The 15834-nt window shown below is 38.1% G+C and overlaps 1 protein-coding gene across 1 annotated transcript in view; it reads left to right on the top strand.

Annotated features, from left to right (window-relative positions):
• Nucleotides 1–15834, top strand: part of pigk (phosphatidylinositol glycan anchor biosynthesis, class K) — a 40615-nt gene that overhangs the window by 3203 nt on the left and 21578 nt on the right. Inside the window, exons 4-9 of the mRNA XM_037787882.1 lie at nt 1106–1241; nt 2581–2692; nt 4399–4495; nt 7031–7148; nt 9916–10026; nt 12597–12769. Of these exons, the coding sequence (XP_037643810.1) occupies nt 1106–1241; nt 2581–2692; nt 4399–4495; nt 7031–7148; nt 9916–10026; nt 12597–12769 (747 nt within the window). The remainder of the gene's footprint in view (nt 1–1105; nt 1242–2580; nt 2693–4398; nt 4496–7030; nt 7149–9915; nt 10027–12596; nt 12770–15834) is intronic.

Below are 15834 nucleotides of genomic sequence, written 5' to 3'. Positions count from 1 at the left end.
CCAGAGAGAGAGACACTGCAAGAGTTGCAGCCCTTAAGTAAACTGGTAACACTGGGCCCAGATGTTCCAATTACACCAATCACTCTGCTGCCGGGCAAAGAGAAGCACAGGTTCATAATGGGGAAACCCCAGACAACACCAGGGTTCATCACACTAGTCATTGGACTGTAGGTTTGTTGTTATGTTAGTGTAGTTTGACAGTAGAGACAAACTGTTTATAATTCTGTGAGTATGCTTGCACACATCGCAAAGTGCAGAGCATTTAGGGTACAAGCAATACATGTCCCTTAAAACAAATTAAGAAATAGTTCATAAAGCTCTTCACCAATATGCTATATTTAAACATTTTTAGCTATTCTGCCTTAAACAGGTTGGAGCTGTAGAAATCAACAGGAACATGGAAAGTGAGAGACAAATTATGTGTGGGGATGTTGTTGAGAATGCAATAGGAATACCTCTGGGCTACCAGGAAGCTTCTGTTAAGGTGTCCTCAGATAGCTCTACAAATATATGTTTTCAAATAAAGTTTGTCCTGTCATGAAATGTAGGCCGGTCTCCCAGCCCTCAGGAGCTGTTGGGTCTAAAAAAAGAATGTCTTTAGTCTGAGTTAATGTGGTGTATTTCTGTATACAATGATATACTAAATGCCTTTAATAGAATTTACACCCTGGCTAGAATACAGCTAAAAGGAGCAGCAATTTAGTGATTTTCATGAAAAATGTTAGGATCGTTCATTCTTGCTTTTAAAGCACAAGCTGGTCAAACACTACTGCTTTTTATAGTGTAACATGCACTGCCATTCATTGTTAACATTGTTCATGGAGTGCTACGGGAATGAGTCCTAAAACCTGAAAATGAGTTAGCATTTTAGCACTTCCGGTTCCCTAGTCTGGAAGAACCTTTTTATGAAACTTGATTGAATTATGTAGCATGGGCCACAGAAGAACCCATTACATTTTGGAGCAGATACACAAATTATTTTACACTTTCGTTAATATTGCAAGATAAGGCACGGCCTTGGTGGAGGTCTGCGCTCTCCGAGTGCCCTTCTAGTTTTCTAATGAAATCATTTTGAATAGTCTCTTGTCATTTTCTCTTTTTCCAGCCACATAGTTCTCATGCTGGCCGATGACATGGCTTGTAACCACAGAAACCCCAAACCGGCCACAGTGTTCAGCCACAAGAACATGGAGCTGAATGTGTACGGTGACGACGTGGAGGTGGACTACCGAGGATATGAGGTCGGTTCACGTTTCAGTTTAGCAGTTTTACACGCAACTCTAAAAATCTCTTCCTTAGCAAATCAGTTTGTGTCTTTACAATTTGGTTCAACATCTAATTTCTACACGTCAATATCATGAAGGCTGAAAAGGCAGAATGCTCCACAAGGATAAAAAAAAAAATTAAAAATCCCAATATGCATTTTCTTGAATTGAAATACATTCTTACCTCATTGGCCATCAGCTACAGTTATTAAATGTGTTTATCCGTATGCATGTGTCCTTTTAAAGGAAAGACATTTGTGAAGTTGTTTGTCTAACTTGCATATTGCAAGGTGGATGTATCCCATCTAGTGTTTCATCCGCTTTATAAAAACCGAGTACTAAAGCACATCACTTGTAGGCAGATATTATACAGGGGCAGTAGGGAACTGGAGGGTGCTATGGTCAACACTGTTTGACCAGTGTTTGCTCTGTCTGTTGAGCAGGAAATTACTTGATATCATTCGCATTCTCAAATAGAGGAGCACCCAAGTGTTTTGTTGTAACCACAAGGCAGAGCCCCAGTGGTGTTTTCCACCCTTTATCACAGTTTGTTTTTGATTATTTACTCTGCTTGCGTGCCAGTCTTTTAAATATGAATTAACACCGCACCACCGATCCATGTTTGCTGTCAAACGGTAATCATGCGCAAGAAAAGATCAAGAGGGGGAAAAAGAAGAAAAGAATGCCATGAGTAATTGATTCTCACCGTTTAATTAAAAGATAAGTAGAGCAGTTACCGTATACTGACCCTACTAATGCAGATGAAAAGCTACATTTATGAAATGTGTTTTGATTGGTAAGAGTTCTGACTGTTTTATAGTCCCAATCTGCTCACTGTTTAATTAAAGGAAGAGTGTGTAACATTTAGGGGGATCTATTGGCAGAATTGGAATATAATATTAATAAGTATGTTTTCTGTTGTGTATAATCACCTGAAAATAAGAATTGTTGTGCTTTCGTTACCTTAGAATGAGCCGTTTATATCTACATACGGAGCGGTTCCTCTTCACGGAGCCGGCCGCCAGTTTTCTACAGTAGCCCAGAACAGACAAACCAAACACTGGCTCTAGATGGGGCTTTTCACGTTTATTCACGTTGGCCCCAGTAGTTCTCCTACGCGCTTGGCACACGGGAGACGTTTCAGGTGGTTGCAATCTTCAACCTCACCGCTAGATGCCGCCAAATCCTACACACTGCACCTTTAAACCTCTGTCTATGTGCATTAAATTAGAAGATGCACACTAGATAATTTATCACTTCCAATCCATGCTAGTTTATAAAATCGTTGCCATTCTGTATCCTGTCCATGTTTCAGGTGACAGTGGAGAACTTCCTGCGTGTTTTGACTGGCAGGCTGCCGCCCAGCACTCCACGTTCAAAGCGCCTCCTCTCTGATGACCGCAGCAACATCCTCATATACCTGACAGGTAGGACTGCATGATTTTGAAAAAGAATATATATAATTGTGATTATTTTGACTGATATTGCAGTTGCGATATGATTTGCGATATTAGAGGGAATGATAATTTTTACATCATTATTCTAATTTTCATTGAAAAACATTTTAAAATGATTATGGGGTGATTTTTGCGGAGATCTGTACCAAACAAAGGGGTTTTCAAATACTCCACTTACACTCTTTATATTAAATTACTGTGCAATTATTATTATTTTTATCTCTGAAGCGTTGTCATTTGTGTGTGTGTCCACACTTTTACTACAGTGTCTACACCCCTGCTTTAGCTAAAGACTCCTTACACATCCCAGAGAAGGGATGTAAACATTCTCCTTATGGCTTTCAGTTACAGTACACGATGTAGGTGAAGAGCGCAATATCATAGTGAGGTTTCCACCTGGAACTTATGTAGCCAAAGGTGCCAAACCACTCAGACCTTCATGCATCTTGTTTTGTCATCAATTCAGTTAGTAAATGATGGCCTCAACAACAGCCTCACTCATTAAATATATGGCAGTTGTGCCTCAGCTCTTTTCCCCTAAAGGTTAATGTTTAATTTAATTCAAGTTAATTAACTTTTATGATAATAGCAGAGGTAGTCTTTGGGAGGAAACCCCATATAGTAAGAGCAAGAGTCTTTCTACAGAACTCTATAACTTGTCACTGCATTGCATTTTGTGGTACCGAGCTGTTGATTATTTTGCTGCCTGCAGCTGCATTCAAATTATAGTATCTTAACATGATTTCAAGGCAAGGTGAGGCAAGTTTATGTCGCACATTTCAGCCAGAAGGCGATTCAAAGCGCTTTACATAAAACATCCAAAGCATCAAGACAAGTGCAAAAGAAACACATTATTAAATTACATTTAAATACAATTAAAAACAGTCACTAAAAAAGCCAAGAGAATAGAAAGAAAACAAGCTAAAATAGAACAAGACAGGTATAGAATACAATAATAAAAGCTACAGTGCAATGTAAGAAATAAATAATTATTTGATTTAATAAAATGAAGCTGCAAACAGAAAAGTCTTCAGCCTTGATTTAAAAGAAGTGAGCGTTGCAGCAGACCTGCAATTTTCTGGGAGTTTGTTCCAGATATATTTATCCACAATTATGTTGGCCCAGAAGGTAAAATCATAAAGAAATTGACAGTATAATAATGTTTTTAGAGGGAATGTTTGTTTGACCGTAATCAAAATGCAAAAGGATAAATAAAGGCGACCACAGTGAGGAAGCTGTAAATTGATTACTTGCGACACTGAGTATTATCTACCACATATATAATATAAGTACTTCACATCTTGCAAGTCCTGTGTGTTTTTTACACTCTTGTGATGTATTTTAAAGATATTTTAAAGATATATATATATATATATATATATATATATACGTGTATATATATATATATATATATATATATATACGTGTGTATGTATATATATATATATATATACGTGTGTATATATATATATATATATATATATACGTGTGTATATATATATATATATATATATACACGTATATATACGTTTCACTTGTTTCTCCCACACAGTGCATACTGCTGCCAGCCCTTTTCATGCTCATCTTGTTATTTTCCACTCTACTGTATATTATAATTTTGCATCATGAATCAGAGATGAATTCATTATTAATAATAATGAGTGTTTGTTTAACAGGCCATGGCGGGAATGGCTTTCTGAAGTTCCAGGACTCTGAGGAGATAAGTAATGTGGAACTGGCCGACGCTTTTGAGCAGATGTGGCAGAAAAGAAGGTAAATAAACTGGAAAATGACATAAAAATAAGATGGAAAAGGTCCTCGTAAAGAAACATCAAATACTGTGTTTCTCCTACTGCAAATCCACTTCACGTGGTCCTTCTTTCCCCTGAGGGACAATAAGCTGTGCAAGCACACTTTTAATTGCATGAAACTTGGCAACATATAGATATGTACATCTTCTGTAGGAGCGTCTCTGGAGGAAACGGGTTCTGTTTGTTGTTGTTTTGATTGCACATGATTCTAATAGCTCATACACTACCCAGTGTACAGTTACATGTCAATTCTCTGATTTACAACACTTGGCTGCAACAGTGTTTTGGTGCTAAAAGGTGTTTTTTAAGGAACAAATTAACACCAGCTCAAAATGTTGTTTGTGATTACTTCCAGTGGTTGAAATTGTTTTCTTGCTGCAGTGATGTAGATGTGTACTCCAGGTCAGTACATAGTGAAATAGCTGTTATATGTGGCAACAGAGTACACCTCAATATCACTACTGGTCGTGTTCAGAGGTCCAACAAACATTAAACTTTCAACCAGAAGAGGTCAGTGAAGAAAGCTTTTTGGATGGTGTTAAGTTTCCCTTAAAGGCCCAATTCCAATCAAGCCCCCACAACCTCTCCCTACCCACTTCCACTCTGTTTGGGCGTTCGCGTGAGCTTCAATGGTTAGTCAACTAATCGATTAGTCAATCAACAGGAAAATATTCAGCAACTATTTTGATAAGCAATTAATCGTTAAAGTAATTTTTCATGCAAAAAAATGGCAGAAATGCTGTTTTCAGCCTCTCAAATATGGATATTTCCTTCTTTTCTCTGTTTTATATCATATTAAACTGAATATCTTTGGGTTTTGGACTGAAAACAAGACATTTGCACTATTTTCTGACGATTAATCTAGAAAATAATTGACAAAATGAAAATAATCTTTAGTTGCAGTCCTACTACCTCTTTAGTTTAGAGTTGCATCACTGAGGAGATGGGTGTGGTCAGAAGTGTGCTCTGTTGCACCTGTAACTACACCCATCAGTGATGACACAGACTCACTAGCGCAAAATGGCCTTGTGCAATTTTGCTGTAAATTATTTTAATCAAGTGTTACAAATGAACAACATGTCTGAAAACGAAGCTGATGAGAGTGGTGAGGGGAACCAAAACAGTAAAGTTGCAGACTGTAAAACAAAAACACTGAGCTGAAAGACGTTGAAATGCTCCGTAGAGCTGAGGGGAACTACGGAGTCTAGTGATAATCCTCTGTGGGTTCATCACTATGCAGGGAGCCCTTTCAAATTACACAGTCACTTGATGCTTTGTTAATATAAAAATATTGATTATGTATATATTATATATAAACAGAATTAACTAACAGAATTATTGGTGGGTGTGAATCACAAGTTTCATTACAATACGATATATCGATTCTTTGGACAATAAACAAAATTTACTGATATCACAACGTCTGCCACGATATGATTTTGATTCAATTCAGGGGCCTGCGATCGATATGAGACTATATCATATGCCCATTTAACACAATCAGCTACTTTATATTATATTAACTCGGAAACTAAAATATGATTCGACAATTTTATCACTGGGCTTTTCCAGACATTTAAATGAAAAACAATCTATTGTTTTTAATAAAAAAGAATGAATAAAAAGTGGGAATTTCAAAATAAAGGCATATCTTTAAGATGACATGTATCAATATTTCCACTTGGCATCGATGATATTGGATTGTTGATCACTGAATCAATATACCGATCCAGATCGATGCACCGTTTATTTCTGTCAGTGTTAGTGCTGTTGAATTTGATTTATTTCCCAACCTATTAAACTAATGAAACACATCACACACCACTATAACAGCAAGGAAATTACTGTTATACATATATTAACACAACCTCATATAAAGGAGAGACTGTCTGTGTTTATAATCAGTTGCTTTTTAAGGTGCTGCGCCGTTTAATTTGTGCATTGCGAGACACTAAATGAGCAAAAGCGTCTCTCTCTGCTACCAGCTCGTCTATTGTCCTCCAAACCTATCAATAGAGTGTGTCTGGGTTACAGTCAGGCCTCAGGCTGCTAGATAAAAGCTTAGTGATGCCAGCTTTGATACTGATGTGATAATTGCAGGCTTGAACTGCCAAATTACAATCACCATAGAGACTTGGCCACCTCCCTTCATCGTCCCCAAACCACCTCAGCTCAGTCAACTGGATATGAAAGTCAGAAAGTCAAAACAAGGGAAAGAAGTGAAAGGGAATTTTCTCGTTTAATGGAGGAAGAAAGGGAGGAAGGAGGAAAAAGAGCGACTGAGGAGGAAACTGTGCGCGTGGGTGTGTTAGAGGGACTGAATGAAGCTGTTGGTTTTTCTTGGTCACCATGGCAACTGCAGTATGAAAGATGGTTAGCAGGTTTGTATTATAGCAGGTTTTATTGGAGTAAATGGACGAGTGATATGCCAGCTGTGTATCCTCTCATCAGTCTTGTTTGCGAATGATCTTGTGTGTGTGTGTGTGTGTCTCTCCAGGTACAATGAGCTGCTCTTCATCATTGACACCTGTCAGGGCGCCTCCATGTATGAGAGGTTCTACTCCCCAAACCTCATGGCGTTGGCCAGCAGTCAAGTTGGAGAGGACTCTCTGTCGGTGAGTTACCTGCCCTCATATGAAGACATTAAATTAAAAATCATCAATCAGTTTGTCAGGTTTTCTAATAAGCTGTGTGGTTTCATAGCACATTGCAACTGAAGACTTGAGTACTGTGTTCATATATATTCACCCCATAACACAATTTCCTTCTCCAAAAATTAAGTGTCACTTTTCTGCAAATTGGAATATATTAAGTGTTTTCTTAACCTGCTTTTTATTGCATTTGGGGAAATTTACACTCGAACAACTCAAGTCAACGCTACCCAAGATAGCACTAAGTTTTCTAATTACGTTGATGAGTCTCCATTCTTAAATAACTGAAATAAACTGAAAACACACTCAAGTGTGTAAGCAAAGCAACCAAACAGCATTATGTTTGAACCAAATAACAGAGTGATGGTATCATACTAATAACACCGGCACTAACTTGCTTTGCACTGCAATACAGGACAATGCTGCTCCTCTATTTCTATTTCCTCTACATGGATCGTTTCTGGTGCTAACTTTGCATCAGTTTCTCAGCACTATATTATCAGTTTCTCAGCACTATGTATGTATGTATGTATGTATGTATGTATGTAGCTATAAAATGCACATACAGCATTCTTGTTTTAAAAAGGACTCAGCTGGAAACAGTAAAAAGTCACCAGGGTGTACTGTATCCAGCAGTATATAAAGTCATTAATATAGAATATAAACAGATAAAAATTAGCCCCACGTTTACCAGCCACAAATTAAAGTGTTGAACACATTAAAACATCAATAATTATAATCCATTCATATAATATATATTATTCTGCAAAAGGCGTACTTTTATTTTTGATATTTTTAGTTTATTTTGATTCTAATGCTTTTGTACTTTAACTTAGGTAATAAAGAATGCAGGGCTTCATTCAAAATTGTATATTATACATTACATACTCAATATGTGAACCATCGTTCAACATACTTTTGTGTGAATAAACAGTAGTATGTATCTTTTCGGATGCACTGAGCTGTAATTTACGTTGTCATTTCCTGAGAGCCTCCGTGCCGGGTGGAGACTTGTAACCATGGTGACCCATGCCAAACTCATGTCAAACTCATGTGACCAAAACAAAGGTTTGTGAGAATCAAAGTCTGAATTTATTTAAAATATTTACGCCTAGCAAAGTGAAATCTTATACTTGCAGTTATGCAATTGTCTGTTATGAACGTTGTTGTTACAACCACATTGCATTGTGGGATTACGAGGCCATTGTGTCCAGCGTGGTCCAGCATTGCATACTGTAATATTTCATTGGAAATGGTATGCCATATGCATACTATTGGTTTCATACTAAGGTTTCGGACATACTAAAATATCTCACATACTGTTTTAGTGTACTAAATAGCATGTTAGTATGGAATTACAGACGCAACCCAGGACTTATACTGTAAATCTGTCACTGTTGCCGGGCAAGAATGGAATGCTTGACAGGCGTAGCAGCAGTAACTAAGGGCGGCGGGGCTTAGTGAATGGTCAATGATCGTATCTACTGTAGAAGGTTACCCTTAACCATCTAGTGAGAGTTTCGCAACTCGAGGGTTACCTTCTAAACACATCCATGGTCAATTGAACTGTGAGTTCTAATGTCCAGTATTAAATTCATTCATACATTAATATTTTTCCCACTGAAATGCTTTGAAGGTTAATGTTGGCTGTAGCAGTCTTCTTGAAAGACAGATGAGACGGCCTTCTTTCAGATGATTAACTCAAAAATGTTAATTTACAGTAAAACTGTGTTGGCTGTTTAGAAAAAAACATGACCCATGTTTAATCATCTGAATACTTTTAATGTCTGTAATTCACTGTCATAGCTCATCATAAACACATTTTTTTCATGAACAAATTTTCAGTTTCAGTTTACCGTGTACAGCGTTCAACAAGACATTCAAACTGAAACCTGACGTGCTTTTTGACATCCCTTTCCTTTCCACATTACAGAATGACACCTGTGTCACCTGGCGTTACACACTTTGCCTCACTGATTAGGGGTGAGGCAAAAGTGGCATAGTTTGAAGACAAGTTGTCAAAATATTTTTCTTTTGATGCCATTAGTGTTACCTAGAAATTAATGTGTGTAGTATTTCACCCTGACACAATCTCTGAATATAAAAAAACACTGTTCTTCAAACCATGCCTACAAAACCACAGTGACAGCTGCCACTCATTATGGCCCCCTGCCACCACTAGTCATTGATTTAATTACTCCCATACATTAAAATCAAGTGCAGTTACAATGTTTGGAATCTTTCTGCAGCTTTAGGTTGGTCTCCAGTTATTTGTTTGTCATTCACAATGCAAACTTCACTTATCAGACTTTGATACATGGCACAGAAGGGCTGTACTACCAAATGTTTTTTTTCATATTCAAAGCCTCTATTGAGGTTTTAGAATGAAGCCTCGTCTGTTGTCATATTTTATGACGTCATCAGAGTTAAAAAAAAAAAGGGGAAAAATTGATTTTTTGTTATTGTGGTTATATAAATGTAATTTACGGTGCTGTTAGATTGCTGCTAGACCGCCCCGTTAATACAGGTGCGTGCCTCCCTTTATGTGCAGCAAGCAGGAGAGGAATTATTTGTGAAGGGATGACGCATGAGTGTTGCCTTGTTTTGATAAAAAAATATATATTTTCAATGTGTCCAGTGTCTTAAAAACAGGAAAGGGAAATGCCACCAAAGCACCTGTGTGGATAAAGTGCTGATGGTATATTGAACATTCTTATTCTTGTGTTTCTAGCATCAGCCAGATTTGGCCATAGGAGTCCATTTGATGGACCGTTACACCTTCTACCTGCTGGAGTTCCTGGAAGACATCCACCCTGCAAGCAAATCCAACATGAATGACCTGGTGAGGATGAGTGTGCTTGTGCATGCCTTTTAGCCAACGTCTGAGAGAACATGTGTACCGTAGAGCAGCAACTAATGTTTATTTTCATATCTTAGACATGTTCTTTACAGTTTCCAGATCATGTGGTGGAAAAACTGCTACAGGCCTATGTTAATCATTGTAAAGCTACACATATATAGCTACAGTATAATATGTTGTCATAGAAGGTGACTTCTTCAAATTCTTCGTAAAACTGTTTAAAACCAAAAGTATTTAAGTTATATCAATGATATAAACCTTTTCGCTTGATAAATAACAAGTGATAATTGGATCGTGTAATCTGGAGGTTTTCAAAGTGGGGGGCGGGCCTCCCCAGGAGGCCTCAGGGGAGGCTCAGTGAATGGAAGTGAAAAAATATATTAGTTATCAAAAAGAAGATCACATAGAATAGCCTAAATGTGTGTGATCTGGTTAAAAAGATGGTTCAGAGATATAGTAGTTTACGGGAAATATTACTGTTTTTCCCACTTTTGTAGATTTTCGTGGACATACTTTGTGTAGTCATAAAATGCTCGTACTTATACCTGTGAAAAGTAATGCACTATAATTTGTTTATAACCTACATAATCAATTGGTATGTAACCAATATAAGTGTGAGCCAGGACAGGTGACGTAGTATAAAGAGCGACAAAGTCTGCATAGGGAGGAGGTCGGGGTGGATGGGTGTGTCAAACAAACACCAGACTTTCGACCAGGAGATTGCTGTTCGTGTCCCGTGTGAAACCAAAGTAGTACTAGTGTACCCTTTACATAGATGTCAGCTCCTCATACAGTATACACCAATGACTCGTATATACACACCAATGTGCTCTCTGCTACTCTATACTGTATGTCACGTAGGCATGCATGTGTACACTTACGCAGTAGATGTCTGTTTTACATAAACACATTGCTTTGTATAAATTTGTGTTTTCTTTAAGTAACTTTGTATTTACTTAAAGCTATGTGTTTCCCCTTTATTCACTTCCAAGGAGTGAGAATACAAAGGTGCTGAAACAATAACTTGATTAAACGATTAGTCGAATGGTTAAAGTAAATTACTAGACCGTAATAGACAATACTTAATTGTATCAGTTAGTTATACCAACAAAAAGGCCAAACATTCACTGGATTCAGCTTCTCCAATGTGAGGATTATTTGAGGTTTTATACCTCTGCAAGTACTTACTTAGCATTAACTTGATTATAATTAGATTTAGGTCAGACGACACAAGCAATTTCGTTTCCAAGAAATTGAGATGGGCCTTTTTCTCGATAAGGAGCAATTGGTTAACCCCCAAAAATTATTTTTAATCATTATAAAATAATCATAGGTGATATATCAAATATTTATGCAGGATCCATTTTTGTGGCCTATGCACTGTGGCAGGGTGACTGTTCCTATGAGAGCATTTGGGGTTTGGTGCCTACAATAGTGAGCCAGTATCTGTCCTCCAGTGCCCTCCTCCTCTATCTGTTATAATGTGTCTGGTCCTAAAGGAGCCAGATGAAAGTCACACAGGACTCTGCACTTGAAGCAGAATGTCAGATACTGTGTTAAGGTTGTTGTTGGCCTTTGACACATGACGGTGGTGAGTACATGCAGCTCCGGGCCATGGCTCAATCTCAGCATCACCTCCCTTTTCATCTTTTACACTCCTGCATAAAGCCACTGGCCGCAGGGACCACTCTTCCTCCCCACCACCACCACCACCTCACCAGGAGTTACAATCAAAACACCTCAAATCCTTACTCCTGCACTCAGTCTGAGCCCAATCAATGTGCTCTGACTAATGCTTATTATTCCTTCCAATTTTGCTGTTTCTGGAGATGCACTCTTTGTTCTTGAGCTATTTTGTGGAATTAACGATCAATACTATGGATTTCCCAGACGAGCCCACAAAGTTTTTTTTTCTTTTTTATCCAGTCTGAAAACGGCTTGCCCTTTGATGAAACAGAAATTGCTTCCACCTTCCCAACAAAGTCCTCCACCAATCGTGTGTTGTCCTGTTTGGCTGATAGAGATAACGTTCACCTCTGTTTAATGATTTTGTTTTTCTTTTCAAATGGGGAGCCAGGTCGGACAGCACACTGATGAATCACACACTTAAGAGGATTAACCCCACAACACACCAGGCACTGAAAGATTTGTAATTGGCGATGACGTGCACAAAAGTCATGCTCCTTGCCTCTAGACTTCTCCACACACTCCATGCATATTTTTACCGCCTCCCACTGCAGCTCTAGCTGTGTGTGATGCAGCTGGCTACTATCTGTGGTATGAAAAGTAGGAGACACAAACTCTTCAACACTGTCTGAGTATTAAAATTCCCTGTCTCCTGGCAAAAGTGGCCATTTAATTCATGCTAAAGCTCCTGACACTACCATGAGTAGATCTTTACAGTATTTACATACTTCAAATATTTGTTTTGGTTTTATTGAGTGAGTGGCTGTAACGGGAATAGAGCCCCCAACTTTGGTTGTTTGTGTGCTGTCTGTTGCACGAAGTTACATATGTCTAACACACTGGTTGTGTTTTGTTTGCTTCCCCAGTTCAAAGTGTGTCCCAAGAGTCAGTGTGTGTCCACACCAGGCCACCGTACCGACCTTTTCCTGAGGGACCCAGGAAGTGCCCTCATCACGGATTTCTTTGGTAGCGTACGCAAAGTCGAGATCACCATGGAAACCATCAACTTGACTGACCCCATCGAGCAGGCGGAGCAGACGTAAGCAGAGTTTATTTGTTTTAGGGCTGACCCCAATGCTTCGACCATTGCCACGGTAATCGACCTCCAAATCAGTATTCGAATGCTTATTTTTTTTTTAAAGATTTTCTCATACAAGTATGTAATAACAATTTATAAATCCCTAAATAGCCCATGAAATAAGGAATAATCACACAGCATTATTCATATTCAAAATTAATAATTATTAGTTATTCTCAGATGGATATTGCTGTTTGTTGTGTGTAGAGGTGTGTGTGTGTGTGAGTGCAGTAGTGCATCAGCAGCACTGTCCCGGGCACTGAAACGGGAGAGATTTTGAAAAACAGAACATCTGCTGCGCTGCGCTACGAAGCTTTGAATACTTTCAAACGTTTCTCACCGAAGCGTCGAAGCCCAAACGATGGTATTCGGGACAGCCCTAATTTGTTTGTTTTTGTCATTAGTGTAATGTTTTCACTCAACTTTTCTTGCATGACGTTAGCTGGATTTGCATTCACATATTTTCATTTTCATTTTGAAGTATCGCATTAAAAAAAGCTGTATGGAAAGGGCAAGATTTGATAAAACGTACATTTAACCCATGTGATTTAAATGTCGATTTTGAAGAAAAGCCAAATTGGTCAACTTGGATTGTCTGGATGTATTATTTGAGCCAATAAGTGTCTGCTCTAGAATCTTAAAATCGGATTCAAGGTAGACTTCTAAAGGTAGATTGACCTTTTCATTGAAGAACCAGCTGGAACAATCTGCCACTCTCAACAAGGTTTGACAAATCAGTTTCTAACTTTAAATATCTTTTTAAAACCCTGATCTTTTATGTTTTACACTTGGTTCCTCTTTACACTATCTGATAAGGTTTTAAAGCCCAAATACACCATACTCTTTATCAGTGAAGAACTGAGAAACATGATATTATAATGCGCTGCAAATATCATTACAGTGCAAATAATAACAGTAATCCTGGGGAACATTTGTGTTACCTTTCCCTCTAAAGTGAAATGATTTTTGAGATGGATTAGGGACAACCTGGATATTAAACCTTTATTGAGGTCAGCCTCTCTTTGTTTTAATTGAAGGGCTGCGGGCCAAATTCGTTTTACGTTTGGTTCCCAACTTAGTAGACTTCGATTTCTATTTAGAACATCTCTCATTAGTGAAATTGATTCCTCCAGTAATGATGTGTTGAGTGGTCGGTCTCTGGGTGTGTAAACCTCATATTGGATGTTGCTATGACTACCCCGTAGGTGATTTAAGACCTGATTTTAAAGGCTGACCAATGACATGATTGAGGTAATAATATAGCTCATTTAAACGGTATTTATAATCAGTACCAGCACTTACTGCTCTATTTCACAGAAAGTGGAGATCATAATTAGACATTTTCCCTGTCTGGCTTCAGGCTATAATTCAGTAACTCTTCATAAGTGGCACTGAGGGAGCAGCAGTGTTTCTGATGGATTACATGTAGCCCCACCCTGTGGTAACCGGACAAAATGCATCCAAATTGAATTTAATACATTCTCTCAGTGCATCAGGTCGGTACATGCTGTGATAAATACATTTGGCCACTAGATGTCTGTAGAGAGCTGCCAAACTCTTACAGTGTTTCTGTCAAGTTTGTACCGTTGAAATTTATACATGCCATACAGAAAAAGTGCCTTGTGCATTTTCCATCATTGTCAGCCAAAAACTGGGGCATAGTTAACTTCAGAAAATACTTATATTGCACTTTTATATTGGCATCATGACTAAGCATTTTGACTATCTTGTCTGTAAACAATGACATGAGGACTTGTCATTTTGATGTCACTGATCATGTCATTGACATAAATATGTACTTTTGAGAGATAATTGTGCAAGTTACAGACTTTTGCAGGTAATCCATTGTGTGATGCTGTCTGTAGTAGTATATTTAGTATAACACCTTTCATTGAACACGATTTACAAAGTGCTTTACAAGAATACAAATTATTGAAAAATACAACCAAAAAACAGTAAAAAAAAAAAAAAAATCAATAAAACATCTGTTAAAACCACAAACACCAGACAGCATGAGGCGACACACAGGCCAGTTTAAATATGTGAGTCTTCAGTTGTTTTTTTTAAAGCCAACAGAGACCACAGATCGAATATCTACAGGAAGAGCATTCCACATTATTGCCACCACTTCAAAAAGAAATTGTACAAATTGTTTTGAGAAATGCACTAACTTTTTTGCAATTATTAAGGATGATTCAAGAAATGTACCAAGGCGACTGAGAAAAACATCGTCTGTGCCCGATGACTTATTAGTTTCCCACACTAATCCCATCATAAAGACAATTACCTGGAGTTTTAGGAAACGCACAGCAAATGCACCAAAATGCAAACAGTACCCCATATATTGACTCATTATGCTGCGGGTAAGGAATAGATTGCGGTGCTCTACAAACAGAAGTAATGGAAATTAAAACTTTATTCCTGATTATGCTCCCCCCCACTTGTATTAATTTCATTAAGATGGGATTTAATTGAACCACTGGGAGGTGTTCTAGTGAAAGAATCTAATGTGGTCGGCTGCTAATTAGTAATTAGAAGCAATTGCCATACCGATTTTAGTCATCAGCTGTCTTGGCCTTAGGCTAGTTAGTCATTGCACACAACTTCCCCTATTACTTTATTATTGATCAGGGCCAACACATTAGGTCTGCTGTTCTCCCATGCAACACAGAAACACACCACTAGCGTTATCGAGCTGTTGCCCTAATTCAGTCCTAGAGAGAGACGTTTTATCTCCAATTCTGATGTAAGAAACCAGCAATCCCCTGATTCATTTGATGTTTAATGGAGCCAAGTTTACTGATGCAGCAAAGCACTAGTAGCGTCTTTCTACTTTTAGGAATGATAGAAAAAACACTATCGTGACTTGTCATAGATATTAGAGAGGCTAACGACACTTGCCATCATTTTGTTTGTCACATTACATTGAGTCGTTAGCATTAATATTACGGGGGGAGGTGGGTGATAAAGTATTTGCTGGCAAATGGAGAGGGTGGTTTGACATACAGGGATATTCTGCAGGAAAT

This window comes from Sebastes umbrosus, chromosome 12, assembly GCF_015220745.1.
Source record: "Sebastes umbrosus isolate fSebUmb1 chromosome 12, fSebUmb1.pri, whole genome shotgun sequence".
NCBI classification, from domain to species: domain Eukaryota; kingdom Metazoa; phylum Chordata; class Actinopteri; order Perciformes; family Sebastidae; genus Sebastes; species Sebastes umbrosus.
The sequence above is the reverse complement of the archived record's forward strand: the minus strand, read 5'-3'. Positions and strand labels throughout refer to the sequence as shown.